Genomic DNA, 19,024 nt, shown 5'->3' on the forward strand with positions numbered 1-19,024 from the left:
ACTAAGATATCCCGCATGCCGCATGGGATGGCAAAAAAAAGAAAAAAAAGATGAGCGTTTTCCTATTCTAGCCCAGTTTCCTCATCCAGACCTTGTTACATCCTAAGGTTTCTGGAACCCAACATCCTTCACACTGGTCACTTATCTGAACAAGGAATACAGTCTGTTCAAATGTGGCCACCTCCTAGGCTGGAAGTTTATATGCAAGGATTTTGTTTTGTTTGCAAGCATATAAATCAAATGTAAAGTAACCAAATATCTTTTAAAAGCAGCCTCTCTCTCTCTCAGTCAGGTACAACTGCCCTGTTCTTTGCTGCCCAGCAAGGACATAATGACGTCGTGAGATTTCTCTTTGAATTTGGAGCATCCACTGAATTTAGGACCAAAGTAAGAGGATTTTCTTGATTTTATCCCTGTCAAAGAATTTCAGCAGTCAAGAATATTCATTTTATAGAATATTCAGCTATAGAATGAGTTTTTGCTTTGCTTTTTACAAGATTTTCAAGCCTAAGAAGGTGTGTTTCACAAGGTTAAATTGTAATGATTCAGGGGCAGTCCTAGAAATTCAATTCAAAACATGACATTTTTACTCTGGACTCACAATTGGAGAATTTGGGGTGAGGGAATGGCTTAAATTCTTTCTTGTACTGGTAGCTTTCTACTCTGGGACACTAACTTCTGTTATCAAGATGGATATAGTAGCAGGTGCTTTATAACTTTCCCGGTTTTCATATGTTTTTTTCTGTTTCAAGGTTAATCCCAGTGCTATGATAGGATTGTTGGAAGTATTAAGCCAATCCTAGTGAACCTGAGAGATTTCTGTGGAGGGTTTGGCAGGCAGTTTACTTTCTGAGATGTTCTCACTGCAACATACAACATATGATTACAGTTTATATAGTTGGGCAAGGAATTGTGGTTCTTTCTTTAAAGAAGTCATTGATTCTTTATGTTTGACATGTGAATAAGAAAACTGAGGCTGCAGAAACATCAGTTTTGTGGTCACAATGTGATTTTTCATGATAATGTTTTGTAGTAGAAGAATTTGAACTGCTGTCATATTTTTGTAATTGAAAACTTATTTCTGGCCTAGTCATAAAAAAACTCCTGAAAATTTGCTCTAATTGGAAACTTTTAGGTTTTCATAATTCATTGTATGTGATATTTTGACATCAAGGGAGTTTCCAGTGATTTTTTTCCCCGTTAGAACTGTTAAGTAGATGTGAATTTCAGAAAGGGTTTCTGTCTTTTCTAAAACCTGCTGTCGGACTGAGTACCTGCCCCGAGGCATGCTGAATATAATATACAGTAATCCAAAATACATGTGTATGCATATTTTGTAATTTATCATTTTATTTTTAATTATAAAAGTGATACAACTAAAAATAAAAAGTAAAGTTCTACAGACCTCAGACTCAACTCTGAACTAAATCAAATGATCCCGTGTGACCAGAGGGCTTCTTCATTCTTCTTGGCTAACAAGTTAGTACTGGCCTTTGTACACCAGCCAGTTTGTGCTGTCCCAGAAATCCATGGAACACGGGCCCAGGGCAGGCAATTCCACATGTTTCCATAAGGTCAACTGCAGGTGGCCAAGAGCTTTCCATGGGAAGAAGACAGTGTCTGGAGGCTTTGGGTTTTAATATGATTCTGTCCTCAAAACTAACTTTGTGTCAACAACTGTTCTCATTGTAATTAAACCTATGTCCCCCCCCAAATATGTTTTTTTAAAAATAAAAGGTACTAGCTCTTCTACGACGATCATCATGTTTTATCTGTTCTCTGAACCCATTGGGCTAAGAGCTGGGAAGATTAACAATAAAACTTGGATAAGTTGGTGCTCATTGCTGCTGTTAAGCAATTTCCTGATGCCCCCCACCCCCCCCCCACCTGTACCCGCATCTCCACCCCCGTTGGTCTCAGCCCTCCAATCACTCTCCTCCATTCCCCACCCTTCAGAACGCAGCTCTTCACAGCACACAGTCCATCCCTCGCTGAAGCTTTTCTGAGCCATGTGCATCCCCCAGCCTCTTGTCTGCCTGTGAATGCAGGACCGCATACAGCAGTTTTTCTCCAAGGGAAGCCCAACTGCCACCTGCACCTCACAGTCACTTCTCATGACGGGTCAAAAGCCTATTTCTGGGCCTCACTCCAGACCTACGAAATCTGAGTGGGGTGGGGCTCCGAGGGTGGGCATTTTGAGTAAACACCCCCTGCCCAGATTTAGAAACCACACTATCTTATGTTTATGACTTGTGTTTTACAACCAGATTCCACGTTCTTGCATTATTTACAATTAGCTCACATGTGCACACACCCATTCACAGAGCCAAACAAACAGTGCTACAGCCCTAAGAGGGGAGAGAGAAAGCCTCAGCCCAGCACCTGAGAAAAACCATCAAGGGTTTCAGTTGACCACAAACTCAGTGAGTCAGTATGTGGTGCAGTTGGCGTAAAAGCTAATTCTAATTTAGGCGCAGAGATAAAAGCAGAGGCAATGGAAGCAAGGAGTGTCCTATCAGACCGCATCGACTTTGCAGTGCTCTGTTGAGTCCCAGTGCGCACATTTTAAAAGCAGTCTGGACAAATTGGCACATGCTCAAAGGAAAATGCAAAGTAGGAGAGTGAGAAGCACGTGGAGTACGCTGCAGTTGTCCCCGCTTTCAGCACATGCAGGTCTCGTCCCGTGAAGGCAGGGGCCCCAGAGGGCTACTTCCTAAAAACACTTTAATCTCAGAGGCCTACTACTGGCGGACCCACAGGGAGAAGCCAACATTTGTCAGTTGGGTCTCTGGCCAAAAACCACAGGAGATGTTTCTGGTGATCCCAGACACGACTGATTGGTACAGACTTTCTGTTCTTTGTTCCTTTATTGAGAGGCAAATAGATGATTCTGCATGTGACATGAGAAATTTCTAAATTAATCATTATAACTTACTCAAACAGCTATAATATATCTCAGGAAAATCATAGGGTACAACATAATGATGTCCTTAAGAGGAACTCTGCCATCATTATAAAGAAAAAGTAAAACAGAGAAAAGAGGGCAAGTGAGTTTGTTATTATGTATGGGAAATTCTTTCCCAAAGTTCTCACTACGTGAAGAGCATCTGTCTGGTAAGATTCGCACCTGCCCTTTTCTAACGCGTTTATACTTTGCATGACTGCAGGACGGGGGCACTGCCCTGCTGGCCGCCAGTCAGTATGGGCACATGCAGGTGGTGGAGACCTTGCTGAAGCACGGAGCCAACATCCACGACCAACTTTATGTGAGTGTGTTTCAGGGGGGCTTTCGGGGGACACGTGCTCGTTCCCTCATCACACATAGCATCACAGTCTAAATTCCGATGCCAGAAAGTGGCATCTGAGACATCACGGAAAAAAAGATCAAGTTAACTGGATGAGCTTTTTGTTGTTGTTATTGTTGATCGTGCTTCATGGTATGTGGGATCCTCCTCGACCAGGTGTCAGACCCATGCCCCCTGCAGTGGAAGTGCAGAGTCCTAACCACTGGGCCGCTAGGGAATTCCCCGGATGAGCTTTTTTCTATGTAGAAACCACAAAATCTTATTTACCCATCTTTGCTCTGCCCTTTTAAATCTCTTGCACATATATTTCATGTACCTATGTAATTAAGAGCTGCAAAAATCATGTGATACCCACTTATTTGTAACATGACAAGCCCAGCTTATGGACTTGCTGAAAACCAAACTAAATCCTCCTGTCGTAAAGTTATTTGGGAGGAAGAACACAAAAAAGGAGAAATCAAGTTATTTGGAAGAGAAGTGAGGACAGGTAGATGAAGACCTCTGAAACACGTGTGCGCCATCGACCCTGAAAGGCATCCGTTGCCAGTGTGGGTCTGTTTGCAGCTAATTGGCAGTTAGCACATCACCCAGGCACTCTTAATGGTTGCTGTAATTCCGTAGGATTTATGGCCAATGTTATTCCTGTTTTGGAGGAAAAAGTAAACTATGGGGGAGGTGAAGTGACTTGACAGTCTCATGGTGAAGGGTGGAAGAATTCCCACTTCCAATGATCTAGGAACGCTATTTTAGGCTATCATAGCACTAGACATGAGCCCTATGCCCAGGGACACTATACTTTCATAGACGTGTAATGAGATGTGTAGGTGTGAAGTTTTCCATTTGGACACCCTTTCCAGAGTTTACACGATACCTCTGACAAATCACAGGCCTCTTTGAAGTCCATAGGTACTAGCCTTAGCCTTTGCACTTCAAAATCTGTTACCACTCTTTGAGCCTGTAGCATTCCTGGTTCAATGACGGAACTACTTGACTGTGGTCTGAAGGAGTGATTCTCAACTGTGGCTGCCCGTTAGAACGACCCAGGGAGCGTTAAAAAAAAAAATTCCTCTCCCTGGTCCCACCTCAGACCAGCTAAGCTGGAGTCTCTGAGGGCACAGCTTGGGCAACAGGTGGCTCTGACATGTGGCCACGTCTGAGAAATGGGTCAGCAGGTCTGTATTTCTTCGGCTGTGTATGGTGAAGTGCATCTGAGACTGTGTATGAGTACATGTATGTGCAGTTTGAATAGGAAGAGCCCCGGTCTTTGGAAAAGGAAAATGGGTTGTGGGTTTCATAGCATTGCCACTGGTAGTCAGCAGTCCACACTGACTGTGGGTATAGCATTTGTACTGTTAGATACCATTCTTCCATAAGGCTCATTGAGGCAGCACTTAATTTTAGAAGTGTAGAGTTTGGGGAGATTCCATTCCCATGGTAAATTCCTCTCTGTTTTAAGATGATGTAGAAATTTCATGCACCAGAATTTCCATTTTATGTTGAGACTTTTACCCTTCCCTAAACAGTCCAAATATAAATGCTTCCATTAACAACAGTTGAAATACAGGGCGGAGGGCAGGGAGAGTCAATGATTCCTAAAAACTTCTAGGAACAGAATTTTGTAATGCACAGTGAAAAATCCAATGCACTGAGATCTGTTTTGGAAAATTCCTAAGAGTTATCAGCTTCTAATGGCAGGGAAGACTTTCTGTGGCAACATACTAAGGATCAGCTGAAAATTGTATCCCCATATCAAACCTCTGCTTAAAAATCTGTATAGGCTGTGACTTCCCTGGTGGTTCAGTGGTTAAGACTCTGCGTTTCCAGTGCAGGGGGTGCGGGTTTGATCCCTGGTCAGGGAACTAGGATCCCACATGCCGAGTGGCACGGCCAAAAAAGTAAATCTGTACAGGCTGATTAATTTTTCAATGATTGCCTGGGGGGAGTCTGGCAGCTCAGCTGACACCAACTGGAAATTCAGCGCCCTCTGCCTGGTTGGACTTGCAGGGAAGGTGCTTTGAGCATGTGATTAGTGTTCCTGGCGGGAGGCGGGTAATTAGCTGGGTTAACTAGTTTTCCACTGGGGTCTGAAAGTAATGAGGCGCGCCCTGTCCTGTGAGTGCTCTCCATGTGAAGTGAGCACCTGGGGAGGAGGCATGCTCTTGACTGACCGGTGTACTTGCTGAAATGAACCAATGACATGCCTTCAAGAAAAAAGAAATGCCCAGGAGATGTAGACACCCTACATCTCCTACAGAAAACTAAAGAAAATTGGAAACAAGCACTTGCTTTGGGCTTCTATGCAGGACTGCTTAGTTGTGTGTATAGGTATTGTTGGACTCTGTGTGCTGGCACGGAGAGAGTTCATGAACATTCTTACCAGGGAGGGTATTCTGAAAGCATGTTGTGTTTTAAAGCTTAGGGAAACTGCATGTTGGGAGATTGTGGATAAGGGAGCACAAAAGAGAAAGGAGTAGAGAATATCTAAATAAAAGGATACCTTTCATTTCCGATTCATAAGAGCACACAGAGTAGATTTGGAGGATTTGTTTGTTTTTGTTTTTTATTGACAGACTTTATTTTGTTTTTGTTTCTTAACATTTAGCTCAGTGACAAAAGGATTGCAATGGAAAATTGTATTAACTGTGTATTTTGGGGGTTTTTTTTCAATTTTTTAATTGAAGTATAGTTGATTTACAGTGTTATGCCAATCACAGCAGAGTGACTCAGTTAAATGTGTATGTTTTTTAATTTAAATAAATGAGGGTGGACTCTGAGATCAAGCAACCAAAGCAGAAGGCAGCTAATGAGAAATCTGTGCAGACAGAGGAAAATGATGGCTATTTGGAAAACCTGAGTTTTCCAACGATATATCATAAGCTCTATGACCCAGATTTTATAGAGTGAACAGTCATTACATATGTTGTAACTCATCCGTATTAAACTTTACCTTTCGGCCTGACTTAGTGTGATGTTTTAGAACTATTCTTCAAAAAATAAAATACCACACAGATTAAAAGGGGGGGGAGGCGCGAAAATGGAAAATTGTATCAAATATATGTATTTTTAAATCAAATTTATTTTAAAATAAATGTGAAAGACAGTTTGTTCACACTTTCCATTTGCTATCTGTCAGGATGGAGCTACCGCACTCTTCCTTGCTGCCCAAGGAGGTTACTTGGATGTGATTCGATTATTGCTGTCTTCAGGCGCCAAAGTCAACCAGCCGAGGCAGGTAATGTTTGGCATGGGCGTGGGGCGTGGGGCGTGGGGCGGGGCGGGGCGGGTCTGCGGTCTTGCAGCAGCACCTGCCTAAGATAACCAGTCAGTTCTGGGCGTCTTTAAACCCTTTTGCCACTGGATGAAGGTTCATCTTTGATTAGGGTTTCCCCTGTTCTTTGCTTTGGGCTCACCCGAAAGCCTATGAAATCAGGCTGACATCACCAATCAGTGTTTTTAAAACTGGGTTTTGGTGTCTGAGGTCAAGTACAAACTCTGCCACCTCCTGTTCAAGTAAACGATGGCTGCACTGGGGTCAGGAGAGTAGGCTAGCCTGGGACATAGGTAAATAGAGGCGGGTCAGGTAGCCTTGCCCTTGCTCAGTCCCTCTGCTGACATGCTGCCCTATCTTTTACCTGCCGGGATCAACTCGGCGACTCGAGGTGAGTGACAGGTGCCGCAAGCTTGAAAAACACACAGACACAGACTGAAGAGAAAGATGGGACCGGGGGACTCAAGACCTCTAGGATCAAGAGCCCTGCTGACTCATCCCAGGTTGCTTTTATTGAGTTCGTTGGCTATCATTCTCAGGTTACACTCATAAACAATCAAAGGCCTCACATGACTGGGGCAATGATCCTCGTTTGCCTCCTGGGTCCGAGCTGAGCAGGTGTGGATTTGAGCTGGGTGTGGAGAGCAAAACAGCCCTGGGGGCAGGAGACCTCTCTCAGATATTGGGGGTCTTGTGCCCCACCCGTGTTGGCCCCTCTGCGACTGTGCCTGTCTTAGGTTGTTCCTCCCTTGAGGAATCTTACCCGTCTCTGGCTAACCAGTCATCCTCCAGGGCCAAACACGGTGATATAAGGAAGGCTCTATGCACCACCCCTGTTGGCCCCTCTGCGGCTGTGCCTGTCTTAGGTTGTTCCTCCTCTGAGGAATCTTACCCGTCTTTGGCTAACCAGCCATCCTTCAGGACCAAACAGGGTGATATTAGTCTCCACGCCCCGCACCAAGCAGGACATTCTGAATCCCATCGCTCGGCCCACATACTTCAACATTTTCAATGTTTCAAAAAGGTTCCAGAATGTCTTCCCACATTTACCCACCACTTCTTGTGCTGAGTCAAAGAGGAGCCCATGTTCCTGGACTCATTAGTGGGTTCTGCACCGTCATCTCTCACAATAACAACACTATTGAGACTTCATTTTCCAAAAGCAAGATGTTATCTGGCAAATCAATTAACTGATACATAAAGGGACAGGACTACAAGGTAATACAGGCTGCATTTATAAATGCAAGTGTAAGGCATTATAATTAGCCTCTCTTGTATCGGAACCATTTCTGCACTAATTTGTTTTTAACAAAACATTTAAGATTAAGGTAACATTGCTTTAAAGGTAGTTTTCTAAGGAAAAGTCAAGCTGATAACTTACGAGTAAATGACACACAGGCAGGTTCCCACTGTCGTGTGGCCTGATGTGGGAAGGCCTGTATGCTCATCAGTGAATAGCTATGGGAACCTTAAGGTCGGCCCCAGGCTTCTTCAGACTTTAGAAATCCAAGCGCATAAGGAACCTGAGAAAAGAAAGCCTTTGGGCAAAGTGGACTTGACGTCAGGAATCCTGAGTTTTAGATCCAGCTCTGCCAGTAACTAGCTTTGTGGTTTTGAACAAGTAAATCAGCCTCTCTGGACCTCTCTAATTTCATCTGAAAATTAGAAAACGGGACAGAATGATCCTGATATCTTCAAGCTCCCAAATTTTTGATAATTGTTTTATTCAATGTTCAATCTGTATTCCTTGAGCTCTTATCATGTGCCAGACACTGCTGTGAATGTAAGATCATATTTTTAGAATTTTAAAGATGTTCTTAGGTTTGGGTGGCCCCAAGAATACTCCTGGGAGAGGAAGCTCTTAGAAAAAAATAGCACTTCCATACCTGCCAATGTTGACATTTGGGAATTGCAATTTAGTATTTTCTTTTGGTCCTTCTTATTTTCAAATTGTTGATTGATTCTGAATCAGAGGCTTCATTTTATAAAAATTAATAGAAAGAATTGGTTATTTTAGATTGCATAAGTTTAGATTGCATAATTGGTTATTTTAGATTGCATAAGATTGGAGGCTATTATTGAGGGTACCACTGTGAATTTAGAAATGAGAGATTATCAAGATGGTCAAGTCTCTCTGTATATCTGGCACTTCGAAAAATCTATTTGTAAAGTTGCATTATTTGTATGCCTCAGGTACTGTTTGTAAAAAACCAAGTTGACATAAGAGATCATATTTCAAATGTTGCCTGAATTATGTCCATTTAAACCTAAACTGAGTCGTGTGATGACATTAAAGCCAAGAAGCTGAAGAGTAACCCAGCAGTGCCATGGTTGCTGCAACACACCGCAGCTGTTTTCCATTCTCCAGAAGTGAGGATAACCTGGGCAAAGTGGGTGACCCGGCCTGGGACTGGGAGGACCCCGCCCTCGGGTCAAGGAGCAAGTGACATGCCTTTGCAATGACTGCATCTAATACAGCTGTTTGGAATTGCGAGTGTCCAGCTCTGAAAAGATTGTTAACTAGGGAAAGGTGTTTTATATAAGAATTGCTTTAGCAGGGGAAGCAATGAAATTTTTCCTTTTCATCGAATGTACTAACCCCTTTGTACCGTCACACTGTAATCTTTTTACTGCCTTCCACAAGCTTATAGTTAAAGGTTATCTAGCCAGGTCAGACAAGTCCAAGTTCTATCTTCTGTAAAAGAGTAAACTTTGCATATTTAATCCCATTCCAAGAAAACATGAAGTGTCAAAAATACAGCAAAAGTGATATCAACCCCAGCTGACTGCTACAAGTTATAAAGAGGTTAAAAAGTCTAATTAAAAGTTTCCATTAAAATGGCCTGCACGTGGTAGCATGGTCATTCTGAAATCTCAGCTGACACACTGACTCACTGTCAGCAAATTCTTGAATTTACAAAGTAAGAGTTTAATTTCTTAGTATTTTTAGATAAATCTGATCTCGAATTTTTTTTAAGCTCTTTATTGGAGTATAATTGCTTTACACTGCTGTGCCAGCTTCTGCTGTACAACAAAGTGAATCAGCTGTGTTTATACGTATATCCCCATATCCCCTCCCTCCTGTGACTCCTTCCCACCCTCCCTATCCCACCCCTCTAAGTCATCAACTGATTTCTAATTTTTGCTTTGCCATTCCATGGAGTCCTGACATTTTATGGTACACCGTGCCAGGGTGTGAACGAAGCTGCATTGAAATTATTCAGGTAACATTTGATCTGAGCTGCAGGGAATCTGAACGGTAGTAGGAATGACTTTTCCTTGTAATTCTATCACTGAAGAACTAACTGAAAGCCTTTTTAGTACTCTTGTGAGAATGAAGCATAAGCATAAAGCAAGCTGTGGGCAGATTTTAGAGAGACTAAATTCTTTTTTATTCTTTAATTTTTTAATTTTTTAATTTTTTTATCCCTGGAAAGATGAAATCCCTGATTTGAAACTTGAAAAATTCCCCTTCTAAGCTGTCCTAAAGAGGTCAAGAGTCACAGACATAAGTGAAATCCAGTCATTTTTTAAATTATTATTATTTTTAATATTTATTTACTTATTTTGGCTGTGTAGAGTCTTAGTTGTGACTTGTGGGCTTAGTCGCCCCTCAGCATGTGGGATCTAGTTCCCTGACCAGGGGTCGAACTCACGCCCCCTGCATTAGAAGGCAGATTCTCAACCACTGGACGTCCAGGGAAGGTCCCCACAGTCATTTAAAACCTCATTTTCAGTTCTTTCCATGCGTCCCCACCAAGTAGAGTTGATATGACTCAAACCTTTTTAATCACTAGCTGAGATGGCTAATTAGTCTGTTTTCCTATCAACAAAATGCTTTGACATATGCTTTTCCCAACTTAACTCATGCAGCCTATTAAAACAATGCTTTTATACAGTGGCGCGGGTCGGGCTCTGTTTACCTGGAGCTGAGGTTGACCTGTCATCACTCATCTCTGTCTAGTCCTCTTAATGTGCTAATCAGCGTTTCTTTGAAGCCTGACCAAAAGGCCATCTCATAAAGTGCCTTCTCTAACAGAAGCCTTGGTTTGGACTCGATTCAGAGATGCTGGGACCCAGACAGCATCCTTTCTCCCAGGTTTTAAGCTTGGAGGGCTACCCAGTGGTGGGCAAAGGGCAACGTAGAGTCAACAGATGGGTGCAGTGTCCTGAGGTCTCCGAGATGGGAGTGGACAGCAGTAGGGAGGCCCTGCTGTTTGTATGCCCTCTGCTCTCAGAAAAGGTGTGTTGACTGCAAGAGGACACCCTGTGACCTGGGCAGAGTCCCTAGAAGGCCTGGAAAACTGCAGGCCATGGTGATCAGTGACTGGGAACTGGAACAAGGCTCCCATGTAGGGCCCGGGCTTCTGGGCGGGACACCAGTCCCAGGAGGTCTCTAAGAGCCAGCTGGGGAGCCAGAGCCAGGTTTCGGGGCTGGGGCTGGGGGTGGGGGAAGTGAGCAGCTTGGTAGTTCTGTGGATGTGGGTAAGGAAGTGAAACCCGGTCCCAGTTTTGCTTATGAACTGCATGACCTTGAACAAATTGCTTATTCTCTCTGGTCTCATGTTTTTTCAACTGTAAAATCATGATCATAATGGTACCTTTGCTATAGGAGTATTGTGAGGATTAAATAAAATAATCCCCGCAAAACTCTCTATGCAGTGGCCAGGATACACCAAGGACCTAGTAAATGTTAGGTATTACTATTATCATTTCTGTTGCATCCAGGCCTCCCTGGAACAGAAAACCCATCAGAAATCAAGGCTGCTCTCTTTCTCTCATAAGCCAAGTGGTCTCTGTCATCTCAGAGTCCCTTCTTGCCTCTCTTTCTCTCTCCCCACTCCTTTTTATTTTGATCAGCTTCCTCTTCCTACTTACTTTGTTTGTGGTCCCCAGGTTTACAGGTCAGACTCCCAAACTCTTGGGGTGGCTATGTCAGTGTTGCCGCTCATCCCTGCCCTCCCGGCCACAGTGCACTGGCTGGCCTGCCCATCCTCTGTCTGATCACCTGTGGCTGGGAGAATGGGTCACAGAGTGGGCAATGCAGGCATCTGGTAACATCTTGTACAGGCTCATTTGCTGGGCCAAGGACACAGAGTGGAGGGACACCGTCCTGAGAAATGGGCTCCAGGTCAGGGTTCCAGGGGCGGCAGCAAAGTTGTCTCCGTATTAAACCTTCTCTGTTACTGATGAGGTTCCTTATAATCTCTTGAATCCCCAACTTAGAATAGAATTGGTCCCCAGGACTTGCTTTGCTGTTTGGCTCGAGCCAGCAGGTACAGTGGCCTAAGTATAAGTACTGGAAGGCAGTAGAAGCAGAGAGCTAGTGCCACTTAATATACTTATTGCCATGGGAGAGAATGGTTTTATGGTTTTAATTCTTTTTTCTGAATCATCTTGAGGAGCCTAAATAAGGCCAAATAAAATTTAGTCTCATACAAGTCACATCATATACTCCATCTCATGCTGTGACCTCTCTATAACATTATATTAGAGGAGACTTGAAAATATTATCTCAGATGGAATGAGGGAATAACAGAGCTGGAAGAAACTGCGAAAGTCCCCTATTTAACCATCTATCAGGTACTAGAAGCTGATGGGTGACCAGCCACTGTCAAATCCCTCCAGGCGTGGGGAACTCATTACTACCTCATCAGCGTATTTAGTCTTTAACCAGTCCTCCTTATCATTCCTTTCTGACATTGAGCCAGTGTACCGCTTGATATGAAAAGTAAGTCTAAATTTTTTTCTGCTTGGCATGCACACAAATAGTAAATGACAGCTGTCATAACCCCCGGGAATCCCATCTTCTTCAAGCTAAATGTTCTATTTCTTTCTTTTTAGTGCTGCTGAGGTTGTAACTTCTACTTCATGATGATTTCTTTGATTTAATATACTTTAAAACTGTATGTTTGTCAAGAGGTATTTTAAAACATATAAATATTTTCAGATTTTTTCCTACTCCTGTTCTCTCCACAGCTCTACAAAAAGGCTATATCAACTTATTTGTCCTCATTTTTATTATGAAGGTATCATCACAATGAAGATTCTATTATAATAGAAGGAAAATATATGAGAAAGCAGAAATTGAGGTGTACAGAAGAGGAAAACCTCTCCTCTTCACAAACTAAATAATCAACTGATAAATAATTGGATCTGACAGGAGTGCTCTAATTCACATTCAACTTCCTGGGTTCAAAAGTCAGCTTTGGAGAAGTAAGCACCAGTAACGAAATACACATTTCCCCCAAATCTCATTTTTGCTGATTGTTCTTACCTGTTCAATCAGTTATCTCCCAGGGTAACTGGGAGAATCAAATTAAATAAAGCACATGGAATGCTTTGTAAACAAAAGTACAAATTAAGTTACCTACTGTTTTTCATGATAAGTAATATCAGTTGCAGTTACCATTTTCTAAGCATCTGTTGGCCAGTTCTTGTGCTCAGCACACTTCTGTATGTTTTCTCCTTCACAGATATCTCTGTGAGGCTAACGTTTTTGCAAAAGGGGACAGTGAGGCTCAGAGGGATTTGCCTAAGTTCTCACAACCAGGAAGTGGTGACTTCCTTTTCCACCTGCAGTGACTGTTGCAATTAAGGTGCTAACATTTGCGGGTTAATAGTTGTTCCCAACATGGCACCTCGCAGCACTTTTCCACATATTAGTGTCAATTAATAGAATTTAACTAAAAACAGCCAAGCCCTAGGAAAGCACGGGGAACGGCAAGCTGGCTGCCTTTCCTTGCCTGCCCTCTGGTGGCAATAGTGACAAAGAGCAGATGAACCCAGAGCGGGCAGGAGGGGAAAGTGCATCAGCACCTGAGACTGGGAGAATGCTTTGTGGAGCCCAGACTCTCTGTCCTGTCCCCAGGGCCCCGCCCACACCCCTGGGGCTGCAGCCAGCTGGATTTCCCACCCCGCCTGAGCCAGCCACGCCTGTCCACGTCCTTGTGACTGTAAATGTTCTTCCTTCTACATGGAAGGCCCTTTGCCCTCTCTCCCACCTGGCAAAATCCTAGTTCTCCCTCAAGACCCAGCTCATACCATCCCATCTGAGGAGCTGACCCTGTAGCCACCACGCAGTAAGAGGGCCCCTCTCCGGGTTCATCTCGGGCATTTTTGTCTGTACTTTATTGTGGCACCACAATCGTACTGAAATTTCCACCTCTTTTCTCCACTAGACTGCGTTGCTTTGAGAACAGAGACCAGGTCTTGTTTTTAGTACTCGCCTGAGACTTAGAAGATGCTTAATAATTGTTGGGTGTTTGAATGAACAAATAAATTATTGGTTAAATCCTGAATTGGGAGAATCCAATAAAACAAAGAATGTAGAAGTGCTTTGTAAACTCAAAGTACAGATGAAGGGATTATTTATATTGCTGAAGGGAAAGAATGTTCAGATTCAGGAATATTCCTAAGAGGCCCTTGCAGAGTGTGAAGTAGGTCAGGATGTCTCTAGCCTTCTTCCATCCTTTGTTCTAGCACCTCTTCCCCATACCCCTCCCAAGACACAGAGGTGCCAGGATCCTCTGACCACCCCCCCCCCAGCGCCCCCAGATCCTTCTGGGCTCCTGATTTTGCCGTCATCCACCACCTTGCTCAGAGGTCTTGGTCCTCTGTCCCTTTGCCAGAACAGCAGTGGGCAGTGACCCTGTGCCTGCTGCAGGTAGTACATTGGAGCTGAAATGATATCCTCCAGCAGAAAGTGAAACTTTAGATCCTGTGCCTGAATCATCTTGCTCTTCAGCCCGCAGTCCCAATGATGAGTAAGTCAGTCTTATCTTACGAAGGCCGTCTCTTTGAGTCCCATTACTTTAATTATGTCTGAGGTTCAGGTTAGTCAGATCTGAGTTCTCCTTCCCTCCTGCCCTTCTCTCCAAGTGACTCAAGTTCTCAGAGGTCAGACTGTCACCCGGCCATTGGGGTGGGGGTGGGGATGCTTGTGTCTGCTCCCTGTGCTGGCTTGTCAGCCTCCCTGGTCCCTGAGCATCCTGCACTTGTCCCCTGAAGTCACAGCTGGTCCACCATATGCGGGCCCTGCCATCATCTGTGTCCCTGATGTTCTGTGGCCTTATCTCCCCAGCCCAGGCTCACTCCAGGCTGCTGTTCAGCCAGCACTTCTGATTTCCCGCAGGCAAGCAGGGACTTCTGGGTGGATGTGGACCAGGGGTACTGGGGGCATGTCCAACATTGGTCCAGATGGCTCCCACGGCCATTTCTCTTTTACCTGTGAGGCACCAGCCAAGGGCAGAGCTCTTCTAGGGGGCTTGCAGTGTTCCTGGGTTTCGTCTCAGGAACAGGAGAAAATCCTTTCCTGTCTGGAATTCACCATAATTGATCTGGGTGTTTCTAGCACCCTAGCTTACCAACCCAGATTCAATCCAGAGCAGGAGGAAAACATAGACACTCAGGATCCTGCCTCCCCCATTGCTCTCTAGTGCCTCCTTCCTACACGAGAAGGTTTTCTAGTTTCCATTCTGTCCAGCAGGAACCACCATCCTTCCTGTCAAATCCTTCTCTGTCCCTTGGACGTTTCACTTCTTCTTCTCTGGAGCAGCACACCTCAGCTTCATGGCCCGGTGTTCACAGGAAAAGGGTCACTGGGTGAACGATACACAGGAAGTATTACTGCAACCATGGCTCTGCTGTAACTCAGCAGGGTGCAGCATCCCCCAGAAGACACAGTATCACTTCCCGCACAAAATTACAGTCCGTGAGAACCACGTGGCTGTGGGGGAGTCTGGAGGCGGAAGAAGAGTGGGAGCAACGTCTTTAGCTTTCTGACCCTCAGACCCACCTCAGAGGAAATCACCCCCTCTTCTGTAGGAATGAGGGGGCCCCTGGAAGCCGGGTGTGTTGTGTGAACCTGCCGGTAAAGCAAACAGGCAGAGGCAGGGGAAAAGAAGGACAGGCTGGCTTCGCATCCCTGGGTTTGTGGAATTTGGTTCTGCCTGGGGTGCGTGCAGCTCAGCCGCTTCCCCCGCGTGTTCCCTGGAGCCCCGCAGCACGCTCGGCGGTGAAAGCGCCTGCCGAGAGATAGCTTTTATAAGCCAAGATCTGGATATTGGCGTTTACCCAAGTAGTCCAGGCACGGCCAGATGCCAGCCTACATGCGTGGGTTAGGATCACCCTCGTCGTGTGTCGTCGGGAGCTCTCCCCGGGCGGTAACCCGCGTCGCGTGGATGCTGTGTCCTCTCCCCGCAGGACGGGACGGCGCCGCTGTGGATCGCATCGCAGATGGGCCACAGCGAGGTGGTGCGGGTGATGCTGCTGCGCGGGGCCGAGCGCGACGCCGCCCGCCAGGTGAGTGCGGAGAGCAGCGCGCGGGCTCGCCTGGGGATGCCTTCCGGGGAAGCGCTGACCTCCAGGTTTAGCTCGGCTGAAACGTGCGGAGAAGACGCAGCTTTATCTTGTCTCTGACTCACCAGGGTTTCCTCCCAACCGCCACCTGCTTTTTAGCAGGAAAAACAGGGGAAAGGTCTGCATCAGTTGAAACCTAGCAAGTGCTGCTCAATCTCTCTAAGGGGAAAATGTTGAATTCTTCGAGATTCTCCTCCACCTGAGCTGACCTCTGGATGACCCGGGAGGACGAGGGGCGGGGCGGGGGGGGGGGGGGGTAGGTAGGCGATCCGGACCTCAGGGGTCCTTGGGGATGTGTCCCCAGCGGCTGCTGGTCAGTCGGGGTCTCCTGCTGGTCTCTGGGCCGCAGTGCAGCTGGCAGGCGGGGTCTGTGGTTTGGGGTTCTAGGTGCCCCGGCTCCCTGAGCTGCAGACCCCTGCACCACATCCCTCGTCGGCCCACTTGGCCTCTGCTGGGGTCAATTGGCTGTGCCTCGGTGGGTCCCACAGCAGTCCCTTTGCCCCATAGGAACTAAAGGTGGCTTGAGGAGACCCTGCTGCCTGACCATGCTACACTATTCACTTTTTTATCTATCATCTATCTCTCTATCTATCTATCTATCTATCTATCTATCATCCATCTATCTATCATCTATCTACCTATCATCTATCAGCTATCTATCATCTATCTATCTATCTATCTATCTATCTATCTATCTATCTACCTATGTATTTAACCGTATCAGCCTCTTCACCCTTAATGTAACCCTTGCCTGTGTGACTCACCTCCTCTCCAAGTCTGAGCCCACAAAGGGGAAACCAAAAGACACACTCCTGACCACTTCTCAGTCCTCTCTCCCACTCTCTCTTTTTTCCTTCCCACAATCTCTGAAGTCAGAAAAGAAAAATCCTCTGTTCTCATCTTCTCCCTGATTCCAGCTGACCCTTTAGAGCAGGCTGGGGTGTTGTCTTTACTACAGGAGAACTCAGTGAGCAAAATCCTCCAAATAGAGCAACTGATGTGTTACAGCAGGAGAAAGGGGGGATTGGAAAATCTCTTCTCAGGATGACAGAGCTGAATATTAATTTTTGAAAAGGATGACAGAGCTGAATATTAATATTTGAACTTACCTCTTCATTCTTTTTTAAGAGATTTCAATCTGTCCCCTTCTCACTCCCCCCCCCACCACCACCACTACCACAGGCAAGCAGGTACCCTGGACAGACTAGAGCAAGGGATTATACATGGGAAGGACAAAGAAAAGCAATTTAAAATTTTAAACCAGTAGATACAGTTTAACAATTATTTAAATCATTAAAAACAGTTCAACTGGGAATCCCCTGGCGGTCCAGGGAATTAGAACCTGGTAGTTAGTGGTTAGGACTCCATGCTTTCACTGCTAAGGGCACAGGTTCAATCCTTGGCAGGGAACTAAGATCCCACAAGCTGCACGGCCAAAAAAAAAAACCTTTAAAAAAACAGTTCAACAATTAATTTCTAAGTCATGAAGTGAAGAGAATGCCTCTTTAGTCTATGTTCTAAAAATATCCTCCTGAAATTCCCCTTGAACCTTACCCACTATTCTAAGGGACTAGCAGACCATGAATTCCCACGCAGCAGGGTGCTAAGACAATATAATGTCACATATTTTGTCTGGCATTCTTTCATGCAGAATAGACTGTTTAATATGCTCCAAAATGGATTTCAGATTGAGACGTTGCAGGCCTGTGCTTTAATTTACACATTTTGCCTGTTTCTGACAAGCATATTCCTGGTTCTCAACGAACATTTCATTCTTAGCCAACACACACATATCTTAATAATCAACTTTTCTTTTCTTCTCTCTGTAAAGGATGGTACAACAGCATTATTGAAAGCAGCGAACAAAGGGTATAATGATGTTATAAAGGAGTTGCTGAAATTCTCACCCACCCTCGGTATTTTGAAGGTAAGACCTACAGAGAAATTTTACTAACCTGTAAAAGAGAGAGATTAGAAATTTAAGAAGTCCATGCTGAGGACTGCAGTAGAATCTGAGTACCATTTGCATGGTTAATTGTATTCTTGAGAGAACATACCTACAACTGCTTTATGTTGGAGATTCCTGGGCACTGGTGATAACGGGAAGGTAATAAAAAGAGTGAACCAAAGTCTGTAGGTACCCTAGTTTTCCAGAGAAAAGAATAATTAGACGACAAGAATGAAATTGCTAAATTGGAAAATCAACCATATTGGTATATCATTGGAAGATTTGCAAAATCCTCCACAAATCATGAAACATGATTTGTGTCCCAGAAAACATAAGGGACAGGTACTCACATTCCTTCTCTTCATTATCTGGAGCAAAGGACCACATTGTTACCTTAGGTGGAATGAAATAAGCCTCAAAATCTGGACATCTCAGAGAATGTGTCATTCTGAAGGGCTAGGTCTTCCAGAAAATAGAGCCCCCAAACTCCTTTTTGAAGTTATAATCATTTTGGATTAAAATAGATATTTTTCTCTGGGTATGATATTTAATATGCCTACAAAATCAGAAAGTGTTTTACATATATATGTGAAGTAGTTAATTTGAAAACTAAGCTTGCGTTTAGGTACTATTCACAGACATATGTACCTTCTGAAACAGATGTCTTGTGACGCCCGTTGTTCTTATGTTAGGTTTGTTATGTTCTCTTCTCCCCTCCCAGAATCCAGCTACACGCCACACAGAGCTGCTTCCTATGTCAATAAATATTTGCAGTAAACATAAAAATGTCAGCAGCCTGTCCACTAGGCCCCTCTGTACCCAGAGATGCTCCAACTCAGGGCTGGGGCGGGGGTGGTCCTCACCCCACCTACTTAAGCCCCGCAGCTCCCAGTCGCTCCCCCGCGCACCTGCGCATGCCAAGTGTGTGAAGCTGGCCTGACAGCTCAGCCCATAGGCGAGCAGGCTGTTCCTCCAGCCTGGGGAAGTGTGCTCACCAAAAGCACAAAGACCCTAAGGGAAAAATGTTTGACGTAGCATTGTTGTTGTCCCCACAGCGAGTGCTGATGCATCTACAGCAGACCAAGTGAGTATGAAGTCGTGTACACACTGGGCAGATCCCTTACTTCACTTGCAAAAGGACAT

At 44.8% G+C, this 19,024-nt stretch overlaps 1 protein-coding gene across 5 annotated transcripts in view; it reads left to right on the top strand.

Moving 5' to 3' along the window:
• ANKRD29 (ankyrin repeat domain 29) overlaps positions 1-19,024 on the top strand; it is a 42,471-nt gene that overhangs the window by 16,298 nt on the left and 7,149 nt on the right. For 3 of the 5 annotated variants that reach the window (XM_057698311.1, XM_057698312.1, XM_057698315.1), the window contains 5 exons: positions 289-387; positions 3,168-3,266; positions 6,439-6,537; positions 15,778-15,876; positions 17,765-17,860. In XM_057698311.1, the coding sequence (XP_057554294.1) occupies positions 289-387; positions 3,168-3,266; positions 6,439-6,537; positions 15,778-15,876; positions 17,765-17,860 (492 nt within the window). Of the gene's footprint in view, positions 1-288; positions 388-3,167; positions 3,267-6,438; positions 6,538-15,777; positions 15,877-17,764; positions 17,861-18,936; positions 18,966-19,024 lie in introns of all 5 variants that reach the window. The other 2 variants (XM_057698313.1, XM_057698314.1) reach the window with 1 other exon arrangement.

Source organism: Hippopotamus amphibius, chromosome 11 (assembly GCF_030028045.1).
Source record: "Hippopotamus amphibius kiboko isolate mHipAmp2 chromosome 11, mHipAmp2.hap2, whole genome shotgun sequence".
Taxonomy (NCBI): domain Eukaryota; kingdom Metazoa; phylum Chordata; class Mammalia; order Artiodactyla; family Hippopotamidae; genus Hippopotamus; species Hippopotamus amphibius.